The sequence below is a fragment of the Meriones unguiculatus genome, chromosome 5 (assembly GCF_030254825.1).
Source record: "Meriones unguiculatus strain TT.TT164.6M chromosome 5, Bangor_MerUng_6.1, whole genome shotgun sequence".
NCBI lineage: Eukaryota > Metazoa > Chordata > Mammalia > Rodentia > Muridae > Meriones > Meriones unguiculatus.
Window position 1 is genome coordinate 122,765,593 of NC_083353.1, and position 18,628 is coordinate 122,784,220.

Consider the following 18,628-nt stretch of genomic DNA (forward strand, 5'->3'; position numbering starts at 1 on the left):
AGTTTCAGTCTGAATCCACATAAAATTGACTCTTTCATATTTTATCCTCAAAGTGAGAATGCAACCCTGAGGTCAAGATTAGGTTGCTTTAGTGAAAACTAAAGCCATCCGTGTGGTTGACTGAGACCTGCACCTGTAGGTGCACAAACAGCAGCAGGCTCATTGGCAAATGAAAAAAAAAATGCTGTACCTACAATAAGAGCTGGGTTTGAATCCCACAACTGTTATTCTCTCCAGTTTCCCCAGAAAGGGAGCCTTGCTGAGTCCTAGCACTCTAATTTGCAAGGTGAGAACTAACAAATAATCATATCTTTATTTAAACGCCACGATACACCATTGATGTTTTATCAACTGCATTCTCCAACTAAAGGAGGAAGGAATCCATGCAGAGTTGTCTTGATAAAGATTGAAAACAGGTAATAAAATGAGTCATCTGCGTATCTGGGAGAAGAATTCACTAAATGGAGCTGCTACAAGCAGCCATTGTGGGCGGAGCCACACCAGGGATGGCGGTTCTCTGGCTGTAAGAAACCAAGCTGAGCAAGCCACCTTAGAAGCAAACCAGCAAACAGCATTTCCTCCTGGCTTTTGTTCGAGGTCACAGTAGGCTCTGTGACCTCCATAGCCACCTGAGTGACAATCTGCAGGAGGTAAGGTGGTTCCCTTCAGTATGGCTTGGGTTAATTAAAACTTCAGGAGTCTGACCCCAAGTGGTTTATTTTAAGCATACTTAAACACCGCCCAACTTGGTAGAAAATTCTCTGGTGATAATTCAATTCCCTGTGCACAATAAAGCACACATAAATCTCTTTGAGGAACAAAAATGAATAAAGATTGGATGTGACTACATTAAAACTCTGTAAAGTTTATGTGACGCCTTCCATAAAGATGGGTTCTATAGATTTAGAGAGAAAAACAAGCTTAAGGCAAGGGTCTGGGAAGAGTCTGGTGTGGTCTCCAGCCACACAGAGTAAAGGTCACCAGGCTTTTAAACACATCAACTCCCTGCCTTCTGGGCAGGAAACAGGTTACACATTCCTTCCCTTGAAGGAACAACCCTGTGTGTCAACACATAGGTTTCCCTAGTGCTTATCTGTAAGTACAAGGGCCTCCGTGTCTCTTACATCCTGGTTTCAGAATCCTGCCTTGAGTCCCGTCCTGTCCTGTACATGGAAGGACAGGCAAAATAAATCCTTTCCTTCCCAAGCTGCTTTTGGTCATGGTGGTTTATCCCAATAATAGAAATCTTAACTAAGACAGATGTAATATATATGATAGGGGACAGAAATGACAGGTAGGAGAATTTTCCTACTCTGTGCTCTAAAGAAATACGTGTACTTCCTCCATACTGTAGAAAGAAGTCTGCAGGTACACCTTACTAAAGCTTAGCATGTACACAGTGTTGACAGTTTGCTTGGCATTGCCCTGCCAGATGGCCTGGAGGAGCACAAGACTGATACCAGCAGATACTAAGGAGTCTCAGTGTGTCCAGAAGAGCCTGATTCCAGACACTGGGGCACAGGGAAGAGTGAAGAGTGATAACAAGAGATCCAGAGACACCACAAATCTCAGACGTAAGACAGCTCTGGAATGACTGGCTGCCTTCTGCCAAGCTCCTTCTCTTTTACAGGATCTGCTAGCCGGGAAAGAGATGCAAGGCAGGTAATTTTGCTTTTTTAGGATGTTGATCTGCTGTCTTCCCAGACTACAGCCTTCTGAATAAGGCACAACTTTAAAAACCTCAGGTTGTGTCTCATTGGCCTTGGCTATGACAGACACCCTACACTGGTATTCTAGTCCTATATATTATTAAACCATTTTATTTGATTCCTAGATTGCCTGAGATGGGGACATTTGACTGATATTTTACTGGGATAATTTTAAACAATTCCTGTTTTATTTGTAGACATTTTGGTTAGGGCAATAAGTTTATTCTTTCCCTAGTCCGTAGGCTTTAAAGGCAATGCAGGTATTTATTTTCCCCCTTTCAAAAGTGAGGCTCACTAATGCTCACACAGGCCGAATAACTGACCTACAACTAGTCATACTGCCTTATGAACGATCAAGTCTGGCCCCCTGTGTGGGAGGTCAGGCTGTTCTACTGGGAAGCCATTGTGCGAGGTCCAGTATGACTCTTCCCGTTGGCGTTAGAACCTCATGGTGTAAGATGGACCTCTTTCTCTGATGTGCAGAGCAAGGGTCCCCATCTAACAGGGCCTCACAAGCTGGGAGCAGAGAGCAGGCCGAGTGCTGAATTCCTGGGCGAGCAGCCCCCCAGCCCTGTTTACTTTAAGGGTCTGGCCTAGGCTTTGGCAAGAAGTCCAAACACAAGCAGATGAACTTGATGGGAAAATAACATAGGAACACTACAGGAATGACCCTTTGCTTCAGTTTAACTTTTATTTGGGTTTTCTTCAAATATTTTAAAATAGAAAGGCTGTATCTCCCTTAAATTTGTCCTTTTACATAGCGTTCTGAAGGTCCTGTGTTCATTTTCCAAAACTAAGTTATTGAAACTTAAAACTGCTCTCTCTTCTACCCCCTGCCCCTCCTTTTCCCTCCCATCCTTTCCTGCCACTATCTTTCTTCTCCCTTTGCTTTCTTCCCTCCCCTTCCCTTTTCTCTCCTTCCCTTTTTTTTTTTTTTCTCTTTTTTGTTTTAATGCTATATTTATTTCGGCTAAGCTGACATTTAATGCTGGATTTTATTTAGGAAAAAAAAGAAGACTTCATTGTTTCTCTGCAAACTTTGATCAAACTTATACTGGTGACCAGAAGGGTTCTTGGCTTCAGTGCATAGAATTATGTGACCTGCACTCTAGCATCATAAACCCCAGTGATTAAGATCTGTGTGTATAGTGAGTGTAATTCCTATTGTAAATCTTGCTTTCAGAAAAAAAAATTAAAAAAAAGACATTTTATGTTCTTTCACTAGAATTGTGCCTTTCCAAGCCAACTGAGATGGAAAGCTAGGGAACAATCTTCAGTCAATTTGGGCTGAAACAATTTAAATAAAGACAGAGGAAGAGTGGAGCTATTTTTACCACTGTAATTCTACCAGTTTGTTTTAAAGAAGAGCGAGGATATAAATTAATGCCCCCTTATACAAATAAGTGACAAGAAGAACTGGAATTTTGGTTTAATGCACGTATTCTGGGGGTGACGACAGGTCACTGGCTTGCTCCTGGTGGCCTCAGCTTATCCTCAGGCTCCACATGGTGGAGGGAGTGAACCATGTCCGTGGTGGACCTCTGACCTCATGTATGCCACAACGTGAGCACACATGCACACACATACAAAATAAGTAAGTGTGAAGTAAACCAGTACAACACGTAAAACATTTATGTGCAGTTGTGTCCATCGGTCCAGAAATAGGCAGGAAACAGTAAATCACAAAACTCCAGAGAGAGACATACATACAAAAGGCTGCAGTAGGGCCAAGGTTGGCAGTCCACCTGAGCCTCTTTCAGCCAAGAGAATGGTACATAAATGGACCTCACTTTGCCTTTTCTCTTTGCCTTCCCTTCTTGCTCCCTTGGAGCCAGGCCATGGCTGAGGAGGCTTGACACATTTCCGCCTCCCTCGCTATCCCCCTCTTAATAACTATATCCTTCCCTGTGGTTGTCCACGTGTGCCTGAACAATTTGTCATAAAGAGGCACTAGAACCCAGAAACCACAGCATCTGCTTTCTAGACTCACACCTTCACCCAAAACCAAAGAGGCGTGGGGAGGAAGGGAGGGAGGGAGGGTAGAAGGAAGGAAGGAAAGAGGCAGGCAGTTAGGACTTGTGGTTTGGTAGCACTCCACCCTGGGCAGGAATATTACTCCAGGCAGGTGAACCAAAGCTGGTCTCTGGATGCATCTAAAAGCAGACAATATGAATTCATGTCCTAAGATGCTGCTTAAGAAAGAGAGTCCGCTGAACTATCCACTCGGAAGAAACAGATGCCTACTTTAAACTGAAACCGATACCTTGAATATTTCTGTCTGGGTAAAAGTCTCAGCAATTGGACAGTACACCCGTGAAACCTGAAGAGTGACAGAAATCAACACATGTGAGCTATATCCTGCAGCTCCTATGTTAGTATGTCTGTTGAGCACTGAGACTTTGAACACCAAAAGAGAACTTGCTAGAATTGGTTCAGCTCTTTTTTTTTTTTTCTATGTGGGTTCTTGGAATCGAACTCAGATACCTTTGCCTGCTGAGAAATCTCACTGGCTCCTGATCTTTCTTGACAGTCATGAGAACTTTCACCTGTTTGGTTTCGGGCGTGCTGCTTCATTCCTGTATGTTTGGGCACTGAGTACCGACTCAGGCCCTTTTACATGCTAAGCAGTTGCTCGACTCCTGAGCTCCACCCCCAGCCCATTTTCAAAGTCTTTTAACAGGAGAGGAGTTTGTTTGTTTATTCATTTACTTATTTATTTTCAGACAAGGTCTTGCTATGTAGCCCTGCTTAGCCCCAAACCCACTATCCTCCTGTCTCTGCTTCTAATACACTAGCACCGCAAGGCTGGATTTAAATACTAAAACATTTAAAAGAAAGTGTGCACAAGAATGTATATTAATGGCACCCTACAGAAGCCTGCAAACCAGGCGATATTAGTTGATCACGCCAAACTTTACTCTGTGCTTTTCCTACGGCCTCAGGATCTCTTCTTGACATGAAAGGAGGAAGCTGAACCCCAGTCTGTAAATTGCTCATCCAAGAAGTCACAGGTACAAGGTGGAAAGGCCAGGTTTACAACATAATCCGGCTGTGTGTGAGATCTTATAAGCTATGCTAGCTACTGTTGCACAAACAAATCCTGGTGTTGAAGTTGAACAAGCCCTGGCAGGGTTGTGGGGGAACACTGACCATAGATGGAGACTGACCCTACGAGATAAGGGGCTCCGTGGAGGTAAAGATTTGACCTAACTGAGTAGCTTCTATTGTTAGCATGCTGACGGTGCCATTCCTAACACAAGGCAGGAAATACATAAATGCAGTGCCAACATAGGGATTTTAAATCAGGCAGAGCAGCCAGGCAGATAGGTAAATTAGCTCAGCCCATTAAATTCTGTAGAGTACATTCCAAGAAGGAGTCTGTGTCACTGGCTACATCCCAAATCAGTCCTCGCTTCAGTCTGACTACAGTTGATCCCCCTCCTTCCATATTGTCAACAATTCCTATGAAAATCACTTCATCTCACGGTGGAAAACGAACTTTAAAAAATAAGATGAAGAGAAAACAAAACTTAATCTCAGAGAGGCAATAAGAACCACATGCCTCTTAAATGAAAAACAGTCTTATTTCCCCTTTGTTCCTCGTAAGCAGTTTGCCAGAGACACAGTCCACAGCTTTGAACCATTTACAAAAGCATAACGGAGGTTGATGTTTTGCACGCAACAGCTGAAGTGCACCCACACTGACCAGGTGGCCACCCTAAGGCCTCGGTGCTCCCCACAGCCCAGGAACCAGTGGTGTTTGCAGTGAGCCCAGCCTGTCATGGAGAACTCTAGCCTCCTGAGAAGGGGAGGAGACGCAGGGAAGAGAGCTATGTGGTGGTAAAGAGCATAAACACTGCCCATAAGACAAATGCCCCCAAATTGAGGGGCGCTTGCTGCGCCTTCCATCCATCCACCAGGGGGCACCACCAGAATGCACGAAGCTTTCTGAAAGCTCCCCCGCCCCACCATTGTGTGTTGGGCTACCAGGATGCCCCCCTTCCGCTTGTCTTTCCTATATAACTCAGGTAAGATTTTTTCCCCCTTACAGGAAGTTGGTGAACTGCATGTTAGCCTTAGTGCTAGGGTCCTCTTCAATTACTGAAACCATTGTAAAATCTGTACTTTTACAATAATTGCCTAGTGTGTCCTCTGCACAAGGTTCTGACTTGTCCCGAGATGGTTTAAATGAACTATAATAGCGTCTCCTTGTCTGCACTCCAGAGATTAATAAAGGTCTTCGGAGATAATTACAAAATACATGCAATGGCTCTGGAATTATGAAACTGAAGGCAGGGCCTGGTTAGTCTTGCACTGTTAAATAGTACTGCTGTTCACTGTGAAAACACTGGCTAGGGATGTTTTGGCAATGTATACCAAAGAAACCCTTCAGCCTCATCTTTAGGCTTTTGCTGAAAGAAGGAGGGACAGCCTAATCTTTATAAACAAAAGGAAACAGGAAGGTTCCAAAAAAGCCATTAAATTCTACAAGGTAACAGCAGAAAATGATCGTCCTTCTGACAGAAAGCCCAGAGGCTGGGCAACTAATGTGGGCAGAAAAGAGAGCAGAAAACTGTTAGCAAAGGTGCAATGATGTTGAAATTGCATCACTAAGACGCCTTTCCTTCGGTACCTCTGCCTGTCCCAGGATGACTCACACGATTCTAAGTGTACCCGTGCGCCTGCTTCGGACAATGGCTGGTCTTCCCGCTCCCTCTACCGAGGTATACAGGCGGTCTTCCGAAGTTGCTGTGCACAGTGTGCGCTTCTCTCACTCAGAAAGCCTGAGGCAGTCAAGACAGAAGGCCCTCGCTTTGGGCAGCATGGGAACCTCCTGGAGGCAGCAGATTATTGTCTTATGCTCCGTGATCTAGGTCAGACAGGAGAGGCTTCTGGGAGGACAGAAGCCATGTGTGCCACCTCTTCTGTGACACTGAGCCCAATTTTCCATGTCACTGGGCCTCAGAAATAGTGTGATGCCTTGAAACAGGGGCGCCAACTCAGGTGGGATTCCTGCCTCATGGTTTCCTGTTACTAGGAATAGATATCTGCCAAAATCAAACCTTTTTTAAAATTGACTTCACATAGTATTTGAAGTTTAACAGAGCGTTTTTTATTTTTTTTTTAAATTAAAACCAGATCTAGCTTGCATGCTTTTAGGTATTAAAGCCTAAGCAATTATATTATCATCTTTTAAAAAGATTCTTTTATTACTATAACTTTTCTTTGAAAAATAACATTGCTCTTTAATGACATTAAAGTTTCCGCTGTTACTTAGAAAAATGTTTCCCGTGTCCCTTTGTGAGTATAGGAAAGTATTTGCTCATCACACGTGGACTCAACATTTTTGTAAGTCCTAATATTTATGGTGTAGGAGAAAGGCAGTTCAGTGACTCATAGATTTATGCTTAGCGGATAGATTCAGACTAAAAATTAACACCACAGTTTCCCTTAAGTAATGGAGAAAATGTGACTTGCTACACATTTATTTTCTGGGTCACTTTTTTCCAGCCACTCTGCAGTGTTAGGGTCACCCAGGGTTTCCTTAGATTTTCTTGAAGAAAGAGGGAGGCCACTATGATAGACATTCGTATTGAATTTTAAAATTATCTGCTGTTTATAAACAATACAACCAACCGCTGTGAAGGCTGCTGCTCTGGAAAGGATCAAGGAGGAACCCCGAGTCGGAGCTTTGTTCATTTGAAATGAATGTTCTTCCATTAAATTTCCCTTACAACAGGACTGGAGATATATACTTTGTTCATAAAAGAAACTCTTTATTTTGATCATTAGACATGTGTTTAAAGAGTGAGAGAGACTCCAAAGTTTGCAAATGAAAGAGAAACAATATCATTCAGAAAACAATGCCCATAAGTTCTAGGAGGATTTAGCAAGAACCAGTCCCTGAAAAAAGGGGAATTAAAGAGAATTTATAATTTGTAGAAAAAGGAGTCCATAATGTGATATTTTTTGGCATCTAGAATAAACACATTCACTAAAGGCAAAGTATTTGACTGTACACACTCCACTAACAGCTACAAGTTATCTTTTTTGGAAATTTTTCAAGATGGATAGTGTTACAGGTTGAACAGTATCCTCCCCAGTGATCCTAAAGTCCTCACTCCCAAGAATGTAACCTTATCTAGAAAGAGAGTCTTTGCAGACTTTTATTGATGGAGTTAAGATGGCTTCCTGGGCTGTTATCAATTACAACTGTGTTCTTCTCAAGGGGGAATCTGGTCACACAGGCAGATGCATACAAACAAGAGGATGTTAAGCCATGAATATGGGACTAGAGGAATGGCTCAGGATTTCAGGGCCCTTGCCATGTAATGAGGACCAGCGCTTAGATACAGCACACGTGTGACAATCTGGGTACCCTGCACATGTTTATAACACCGGTTCCAAGAGTGATGGAGACAGGATAGCTCAAGTTTGCTGATTACCCAGCCCAGCTGGGAAGACAAAAATGTGCATCCCAAGTTCAAAAAGGGGGCCTGCCTTAAGAGACTATAGGAAGGGCAATGGAAAGACACCAGGCTGTTCAAATTTTCTAAGCATGAGGTTGCTTCGAAAGCTTCTGGCCCCCAGGTTTATGCACACATGTACAAATGCACATACACTCGTGTGCACACATACACAAATGAACAAATGAGTAAATAAATGAATAGGAAAGACACAGGAAGAAAACGCAAGGTGTGCTCAAGGTTAGCAGAAGCTGGCACGGGAAGGTGGGGCAGACTGCCCCTCTGCCTTTGCGCGAAAACAGGTGCTGGCACGTGACGCTGGATGTCTCACCAGCAGCACTACAAGGGAACCCATTTCTGGTTTTTCAGCTCCCTAGCTCATGGCATTGTGCGATGGCCATGCTAGGCCTGGGTGCAGATGATCTTTTTGATATGTGTCTCCGAGGCTGCAGCTTAGCCACCTGGTCTCCTTGGCGATCTACAGAGCACAGCGGCTCTGGCCCAGACTGCCGTGGGTTCTCTCCACCCGGTCCTCTTCATGCTGCCATCTAAAATGAGGCCAGCTCCTTGCAAAAGTTACCAGACCAAAACATCCAGGAAAGAAAATCTATCACAAATGCTCACACAGTTGAAGCCAGACTCAAGTTGTGCTTTGAGTAGAACTCAATGTAGAATAGAGAGGAACCTGATAGTCAGAAAAGATTCAGAGTCTGCTTGTGTCCTTTGTAAATAGCCCTGTAGCCTGATTAATAATTCAGTCAAGAGGGGGGAAAAACCCACTGGAATTACAAACAGCCATCACTGTCACCTGCTGGCGCTTCCGGAACACAGAAAAGCTCCCGCCTCTTTGAACGTGAGGCGGTTCATCTGTGCCCTGTCAGACAGTGTAAACAACACAGCTAGCAGTTAGCCCAAGCACCCTTGGATGCTGTATTTATAAACACCATCTGCCCATTATGGTCTTTCCGCTCCCAGTAGTTATGATGCACTGTAACTATCAGAAAAAAATATGGACCCCCCCCACACACACCTGTGCAGATGTGACCAGACCCTGCCTGCTGGAAAATAAAAGCTTAAAACCGGTGACATTAGAGAAAACATTACACGAAAGGGCAACACACGTGTCCAGGAAAGCTACATAAACTTGGTGGATCAACCCTCCAACATAGACCTCCTGAGCTGTGTTGCCACAGGAAAACGAGGGCGGAGGGATGCTCAAAAGTCTTGGCTTCCATCCACCCCCTGGGCCTGCTAACACAGGCCCAGCTTCCAGAGCACAGAGTCTCCCTGGGCTGCAGAAGCCATGCCTTCATTAAAACTGTGTAGGACGGGACAGGAGGCACTTGGGAGTGAGCAGAAACTGGGGCCTGGAAGGAGATGGGTGTGGTGATGGTGTCTTCCCTCTTGTGGCTGGAAAGTGCTTGGATGTGTGGTCTTATCTAACTACCACCTTCATCTTGGATTTCAGTACGTTTTGTACTGTAGCGCCCTCAGCCGGCTCTTGAGGAGCTGTGGTAAGCCAGGGTATCCGCCAAAACTCTAATGTGCTCTTTGCTGTAGCGTCCTTAACCACTTTTGTGCTATGGCTCATTTTTACAGAGCTTGTGACTCATATCTCACAGTAATATTTTATAACATATATCATATATGTAAGTACGAATAAACTCAGCTATGTGGAAATACCACAGTAATATTTTATAATGATATTTTATAATATAACAATAATATTTTACCAGACATATTATATATAATTACAGATAACATTAGCTATGTTGAAATACCATTATTACATTGTTTAAAACACTAGCATAATGGTAAAAATAATTTAAAAATGCAGCATAGTAGTTGTGTTTTTATTAGCTTCTTAAACAGGATCTAGTTTTGAGTTTAACAGCTACCATAATTTTACCTTCCTGGGAAGTATACATGACATTTTAGGATGGCCACAGTTGATACAATTGCAATTAAGAGATTTTTCTTGGTGACAAAGTCACAGGTTTGCTAACAACCCTGGAATGTTTTCAGCATTCATAGTGAGAAAGATTCTGCAGAGACAGAACATATTCCCGTGGAAACTGTCCACGCAGTCCTCAGCAGAGCAGGGCTTCAGGTTCCACAAGGGGTAGCCTAAGCTTGCTAACCAGCCCATATGTGGGGCAGGCTGGTTCTCTAAGCTTCAGATATCTGAGCCACAAAATGTGCATAAAAATCGTGTTTATCTCATGGAGCTTTTAAGGGGATTAAGTGAGATAACACTTGATGAAGTGTTAAATTTTGCAAAGTGTTGTAAAATATCCCCTGCCTGTTGCAGTGAGAGAATGGGGGCGGATACAGACCTTCCAGCTTTCTCTGGGCCTTGTCTTCCCTTTCAGCTTCTTTTCTTGAACGCCCTCTGCATGATCGGCTCATGGGTAGGCTGCCCTCCTCACTCTGTACTCTAGAGCTCTTCTGCTTAAGAATGCAGGAGAAAATCGGCACCAGTCAAATGTACCAGAATAGCTTAGAACTATCTGCAATCAGCAGATAAGAGTGGAAGTCTGGTGTCAGCTTTCAAATATTTTGTAATTTGGGGAAATATTTTACAATCCACCCACCCTGAGTATGTCTATGCCAAAATGTCACATGGGGCATTTAAGAAGCTTGAGAAACAAGCCATTTTTTTTTCAGACAAATTCCCACTATGTGAGACTTACTTGAAGGGTGGAATTTATGGCCATTTTTGGAAATAACCGTCTCCCTGTTTCCTGAGGATGTGCTGCTAAAACTTGTGAATGTCTGCCTAAACCAACACTAACCTTACTGGAGGCTGAGGGGTGCTGAGAATCCATCTTAAACAGGGAAAGAAAGAAAAAAGTGAAGCAGAATTTTAGCTTCAAAACTGCACACAAACAATCAAGGACTAGAAGATGGAAATCCTAGCCATTCACTTCAGGAAGAGATGAACACCATGCTCTCTACTGTGGGGAAACTTTGATTTCCCGCATTTTCTGTGTCTTTTTCTGAGGTACTTTCAAACAAAGCTATGAGAAGAGAACCAATGATTCTCATATTCTGTTTGCCTAGATGTTAACATTTTGCCCCCCCCCTTTTTCTTTTTTAGCATCTATTCTCTTTCTGCGTGTATCTAAATGGCTGTACATTGGCCACACAGATCACAAGTGTCTACATATGTACATAAGCACAAATAGACAATGATATGAAGTGCACGCATTTGCACACATGGGAACTTTTCTATGCTTTTTGTACTTTTTTTCTGTACCATTCTTTGGTATGTTGGAACTATTACGAGCCCTTAACTATACTACTTTCCCATGGGTAACATGGAATCTGTAGGGGTGTGCTCAGATGTTTGGTGAACCTCCTGGGGTTCCCTCCTCACCCCCCGTAGCAGATGGCATCGTGATGGTAGCCTTCTGTCATTCTTACTGTAGCTGTTGGTGACATTCTGATGCAAGGGAGAGCTTGCCCTTCTCTCCATTGCCTTGTTTGTTCAACAGTTCCTTGTATCACTGGGGACAGGGGTATTCTTGGGCGAGTTGGTACGCCGAAACCTATTACAACCACATATAGACTTGTATTCTCATTTTATTCGTTGCTACCATTATTCACTCTGTGGAGGGACTAGCCAGACAGGGGCCTCTTGTGTCTTTTGGCAGGTCTTCATTTGTTTGGTACAACCCTCAACATTTCACTGTTTTTGCATAATTGTCTGCACTGATAATACTGAAACAAAATTTTAGTTCATACATGAAGATGGCTTCATTTTAATTTAATGGGAAGCTGAGTTGTTGATTTTAATATATATAAACTTCTTTTGAAACTTTTAGTCCTTTATTTGGTTATTGATCTTGGATGCTTTCTTATGTTTACTAGGAGCATAATAAATCAGACCCAAAAGAAAACAAAGAGAGATAAAAATTTTCAAACTAACTTATCTTCCTGACAGTGGGAAAAATGGTGATCGAGTGGGTTTGGGCCTAAGACAATGGAGAACAGTTTTGGCATTCCATGGACTGTATGTGAAGGAAGAGAGCCTCAGAGATCATCATAAATGCTGGGAAACAAAAGAGGGGAAAAAATGAACACAACTACCATCTATGGCAAATTTTGCTTTGTGCAAAACTACAGATGTGTTTCGGTGTAGTGATTGTACAATATTCTCTCCCTCTCATAGTTCGATCATTTGTTTTAAGTCTCTTCTTGATGCGGTATTAAACACGTGGGTAGCGTTAGAGTGTGCTCTTCACTGATGATGGGGTCAAAGCCTCCTCATAGGCTGCAGTAGCCTCTCTAGGTACAAGCCAACTGACGTCCTAGAATGAAGGGCACGGGGGCACGGGGCTTGAGGCAGATGTGAGGCCTGTGCAGACTCCACGGAAGCATGGCTCTGTCCTGTCCATACTCTGGGAGCCTTTGCAGTAGCTCCATCCATAACGGAAGCCAAAAGGAGTAATGTGACAGAAGGTGTGTGCTGTCTCGGCTAGGAAACCTTCAGTCTCAAGCTCGTGACCTCTGAAAGAGAGCGGGCCGTACCGTCTTCACCTGTCCCACAGGTGATCGCACTGAGTATAAGCTTGACGGGAATGTTGGGGTGAGAAAGCGAGCAGAGAACGTGTGTTTTCCTGTGCCTGTGAAGGTCTCTTTTGTTCTCAAGGATGGGAAATAAGTCACAAAGAAGCAGCTCTTTAAAGCCACAACCGGATTCACTTTACAGTTATAATTTTCTGTTCAAGGACTCTTAGAGATTATGTACTCAAATCTTATTTTGAAAATGGTCCCTGAAAGATGAGCCCTGCCTAGCATCACACAGCTGATGACCATCACAGTGAAGAACTGAGCCTGGGCCTCCTAACAGCAGAGCATCCGACCTTGGAATCTTACGTGAACAGTTTTAATTCCCCTTTAATAGCATCTTTATAGCCTTGGTAAGCCTATGGTTGGGCTAAGAATTGGTGCCAGTGAGAACCCTTATGTCTGCCTTTTTTTGAAATAAGACAGAAAGGAGGCAGAGATCATGAGCACTTTCCCTTGCTTTGGGCCAGGAATGTCAGAAGGAATGCATAAAAGCCAGGCCAGTCACCACTGCCAGGCGGTCTGATATTTAAAGAAAACAAACAAACAAACAAACAAACTCCACAATACACAAAATAGATGACTGAGACCGCAGGGAAGAGGAAAGAATGCCAATTAAGACTTTTTATTTCATTCTCTGACTTCAAGTCATGCACCCTGAACTGACCTATTCATCAAACGGTGCCTGTGTTAATTTTCAGATGAAAATACAGAGTTGAGTGGAAAGGCAAAAAGTCTTGAAAGAAGTAAGGTTTGACACAAACATAAAAAAGATAAATGGATTAGAAAGGAGGAATATTTTGAGGAAGGGATAAGGTGTACATGTTTGTTAAAAGAAAGGAAGTAATTTAGTGGATGACATCTCCTGAAGGTGGAGATCTTCCAGCAAAAGGGAAATGGCTCTAGGTTTTTCAGATAAAGGCCGCTAAATAATATTATTATCGAAAGTAAGGAAAGACCTGAGGGCCCATTTCTATACCTGGGATACGAGTCGAGTCATTTTCTTTCATGCTGTGACAAAATACTTGACAAAAGAAATCTCAGAGAAAGAAATTTGTGTTTTGGCTCACGGTTTCTCAGGTTCACTCACTGTTGATTGACTGCCAAGCACTTGAGTGAAAGTCCTAACAGTGAGAACACGCCAGAGGAGGCAGGACACGTCATGTGACAGGAAGCGGAGCTGGGGGGAATGCTAGGATTCAGCGGACTGGCTTTTTCTTCTTTTTCGATTTTATTTTATCTAATTTAATTTTACCCTTACCTGGGGCATTGCAGATATTAACCCTCTAAACGAACTTTACCTCCCAGCCCCAATCTCAAGCGACCTCCCATCCATGGTCCCAGAATACTTATTAATATTCTCCATCTCCTCCATCCACACGGATCTGGCCAGGCGCTCCCTTCCCACGCTAACCCCAGGGGCCAGTCCATTTCCTTCTCCCATCTAGTCTTCACCTCCTTGTCCTTCATCCTAGCCTATGAACCCCAAATTCCACCTCCCTGAGCGCCTCACTAAATCCAATAAGGTAGACAGTGGTGATTAACCAGCACAGAAAGGCAGGAGCAGAAGGGAACCGATGCAGAAGGAGTGGGAGCACCGCATCTGGAGCTTTCTCAAAGAACTGAGAATCAGGGGAAATTACACATGAGGGGGGGTTTCACTTTTACTTTTTAAGGTAATTAGTCAAGCTGTGGACACTGCAGTAAATACCACCGGAAGCCTTGGGAGAGGGAAGCACCCTGGCTCTCCCTCCTTCCCTTTCCTCAACCGTTTGCAGGCTGCCTCTTCCCTAGCATGCTTGGAAGAGGGACTCTAGGAAATGGAGCTTCGAGGCTGGGAACCAACCAGAGGCTGCTCAGGTACTTGCCAGCACGTGGCACAATTAATCAGGTCTGTCCCCGACGGACCTGGAGATCTCCGATCCGAATCTGACTGAAGCAAGTATCATAGGAATGAGTCCACTACTACTCCTGAGCCGGGATTTGTCCATTTTCCTCTCTCGTGCTTCTGACAGCAAGCTAAAACTCAAAACCTGGTCACCAAAATTTGAGTCTCCTCCTCAGCTCATGTGTTCAGCTGTCTCTGGTGCTCACTACAGGGGCTATGCTTTGCAGACTCCACAGCAGTCTATGGAGGTCACTGATTCCCTTTCCAGCAGGAACGGAAACCTCTTGTTTAAGACAAAATAGGTATCCGTAACAGATCATTGGGTCCTCAGAAGCCTGGTGTTCTAGCCAGCATGTGCACCTAGACTCTACTCACCAGACTGGATCTCAGTCAGCAGGGAAAGCCTCCAGCACCACCCTGTCCTGTGTTTTAGGCTCAGTCCTGGGCTAGAATGCCCACTGTCACTCTGCTGGGGTCAGACCTCACCTGATCTCCAAACTACTCATGTTGCCTTTTCTTTCTTTAACCCAGAAATAATCCACCCACAAGAGAGTGATCAGTGCTAGTGTTAGAGTCAAAGGCACGGGAGAATAAAGCAAAAATGAAATCAGATTTCCACTGCAAACTTGACCTTTGTCCTCTGGAGACAATCCAAAGGGCTCGGATTGAAGTTTTCCAGGAGAGCGCTGGCTTCATTAAGCCAGAGTGCCACTCTGAGACTTTCCACATAAGAGGAAACTGTGGGTAACCCTCCCCGCACAGAGGGCTGCACGCTTCTCCTTTTGAGGCTCCGGACTGCTGTTCTTCACAGCCGAAAGAAGAGGAACCAACTGTACCGACTCCAAATTGATTGTGAGGACAGGAGCAGATTCTCCATCATTTTCCCTGCGGTTCCTCAAAGGGAAGGTTAGGGAGAGGAGCTCCTCCGAGCCCCGGGCACATTAGTCACAGAGGGTGGGGACCGCTCCGAGTCTGGAAACTGGTAGAAACTGGTAGGCTACTTGCTTTCTCTGCCTGCAAGCGGTCATGGCACCGCTGAAGAAACTAGACCGGGAGCCCTACACCAACCACTTGCAGCCAGAGAGCTTTTAACTCGGGCCAAGACTTTTTTTTTTTTCTTTTTCTAAAATAAAGTTGCACGGACTCCAAAAATAACATCTGTTGCTCAGAGTAACATTTTCAAACAACATAATAAACTTTACTTCCAGAAAATATACACTCTGTACTTCCCTTGGGGAACTCATGGACTGGATAAGGAGTGATCCGGGACTCTCTCATTTCATAGCAGTGCCTTTGGGCAGATTATGAGTTGCTATGGGAGGTGGCAAGACATGTCACACACAAGTTACTTTCATGTGCAGCAGGCAGTGACTGAAGCAGCTTTAAATAACAGCCTTGCCCAGATGGGTCTGGCAAGCTTTCAGAGGCAGGATGCATTTTTAAACTGGGGTCATGGTGCCCTGGAGTATGTACTGGCAAGATGCAAAGAGGAAGGGAAGTAATAAGGACTGTCACATTCTCAGGGCAGCAACTCGAGAAATCGCCTACCCTTCTAACTCCCACCTAAGCGCAGATGAACTGTCAGCTTGGCCGTTAACCCCTCTGTCCGTCCCTGCCAACATTGTGGAGGTGGGAGACAGAGCTTGGGAGTGCTTGGATCACAGTCGGCCTGTGACTGTCAGGAGCCCCACAATTACCCAGTAGGTGGAGGTCACTCCTAACAGGCGTGTGTGCTATTCTTAACACTACAGGAAACACTGAAGACGCGTTTCCGGGCCAGTGGAATGGGAGCAGAAGTGGGGTTTCCTAGGTCAAGCACTAAATCGCTACTGCCCGCTTTTCCAGGGCCCTCTCTTTTCCCACTGGCACAGGGACTGGAGAGATGGCTGTGCTGTCTGGGCTCCTGGGAGTCATAATGCTGACAGGGATGCTTTTATCACAGTTGCAAACAGGAAGTATCAGCAAGAAGCCAGTCTGCCCTGCAAAGCTGCTGCAGTCTGGGGTTGTGTGAAGCTGCAGTGGAGCCTCCCGGACTGGTGGTCATCAACATGCTGGTTGTCAGGATTGGATCTCTCATTTGAAATGCCCAACAAAAGGGCTTACAGAGGATAAGAGGGATATGCTGGTCCGGTGCTTAGCACGCTTGATGCCCTGGGTTCTGCCCCAACCCCCTCCACCGCATAAAACCAAGCTGCAGTGCGTGCCAGTAGTCCCAGAACTAGGTAGGAGAGAGCAGAAAGATCAGAAGTTGAATGTCGCCCTTGGTTGCTCAGCAAGTTGAAGGCAAGCATGGGCTTTATGAGAACCTGTTTTATGAGAGAGAGTGGGAGAGGGAGAAAGAGAGGAGAGGGGGGAGGGAGGGAAGAAGAGAGAGAGAGAGAGAATGATGGTAGCAGGTAGAATGGGGGTGGTAAGAAAATATCACATTTTCTCTTATAAGCATGTTCAGGTTTAACCATATAAATATGTCTAACGTGAAAGCAAAAGGGCTGCCACGAAGGGGAGAAATGGGACAGGTAAAAGGTGCAGGGGGGGGTTACTAAAGCACAGTGGTACACAAGAATGAAAATGTCATGAGGAGATCCACTATTTTGTACGTTAAATAAATTATTGTTTTAAATGAAAGACTAATTTTTTTTTTTTTTTTGTAGTCTCAGAGTGAAGAAGGAGTTAAGTCTCTGGGAAACAAGAACTTCTTCTCTGTGAAGAAATTTTGTAGGGATTTGTATCTCTTTATTCCCAGCACATGGGAGACAGATAAGCGGATCTCTCTGAGTTCAAAGTCAGCCTCGTCTACAGAGTGAGTTCCAGGACAGCCAGTGAGGGCTACACAGAGAAACCCTGTCTCAAAAAAAACAAAAATTTGAGCAGGGTGTATTGGTGCATGCCTTTGATCCCAGCACTGAGGAGGCAGAGGCAGGCGATCTCCATGAGTTCCAGGCCAACCTGGTCTTCAAAGTGAGATAAGGACAGCCAGGACTACACAGAGAAACCCTGTCTCAAAACACCACCACCGTCACCACCAAAAACAATAAAACAAGAGCAACAACCAAAAAATCCAAAACATGAAAACATAAAAAGGGGACTTACATTGTTATTAGCGTGGCTCCTTGGACAATGAGGCTTTGTAGAATTCTCACAGGAGGGTGACAAAGACAAAGAAATATGAGCAGTGAGGCCAGGGGTTCTGGCAGCTTGAAAGATGGCGAAAGTGATAAACGCACTCACAGGCCTCTGCAGAGATGTTTTAGAAACAGAACTTCACACAATCTGACTCATCCCACCAAGGTGTGAGACAAAAGGGATGAAAACACAACTCGGCCTCAGCTTCTATTTCATGTAGGCTCTGGACCGGGACTCCTGACGGCGATGATGGCGAGGACAGTGAGAAGGATGGTGACATCTCTGCCACACCCATTCCCTCATATGCATGCTACTTGAAGCATGTATAGAGAGTATTTTCACCATTATCCTGACAAAGGGCCGGTGAGGGGGCTTTTCGGCATATGCTGTGTGTTCCTGAGCCCTTTCTTTATCTAACTTCAAAACATCAACGACAATATAATAATGTCATGCAAATAAGGGACAGCTTCTTAAGGAGACAAGGCAAAGCAAGCCTTGGTACAGGAGACAAGAAATGCTGAGTGCAGGGCACACGTGGAGATGTCTGGGGGTTTCTCTCACTCTCAAGTGGGTCCAACCGGATAAACCGGAGAGATCAAACGCACGTAAGGTTGAGCGTGTCTCTTTGGGAGGGATTCAGCCTCCAAACTGGCCACCCTATTTGCTCTACAGAGGAACCAGAGGAGACACAGATTTCTCCAATTGAAAACCAACCCAAACAGGAAGTACAGGCCTGCCTCTCCTCAGCGTTCTCAGCAAGCGGCAGCATCAGTCTTCCCTGAACCTCTGACCCCTGGATGACTCAAGCCCCGCCCTCCTGGTTTATAGGGTCTTTAAGGCTTTGTTATAAAAACCTTTCTAAGAAAGAT

General features: G+C 44.6%; 1 protein-coding gene across 4 annotated transcripts in view; it reads right to left on the minus strand.

Moving 5' to 3' along the window:
- The window catches only part of Rerg (RAS like estrogen regulated growth inhibitor), a 102,445-nt gene that overhangs the window by 34,484 nt on the left and 49,333 nt on the right, over positions 1-18,628 (minus strand). The window contains exon 1 of one of the 4 annotated variants that reach the window (XM_060384316.1): positions 10,513-11,374. The exons of 2 other annotated variants lie outside the window; for them this stretch is intronic. In XM_060384316.1, the coding sequence (XP_060240299.1) occupies positions 10,513-10,585 (73 nt within the window). In that variant the 5' untranslated portion in view covers positions 10,586-11,374. Of the gene's footprint in view, positions 1-10,512; positions 11,375-18,628 lie in introns of those variants that run through there. One more of the 4 variants, XM_060384318.1, reaches the window with a different exon arrangement.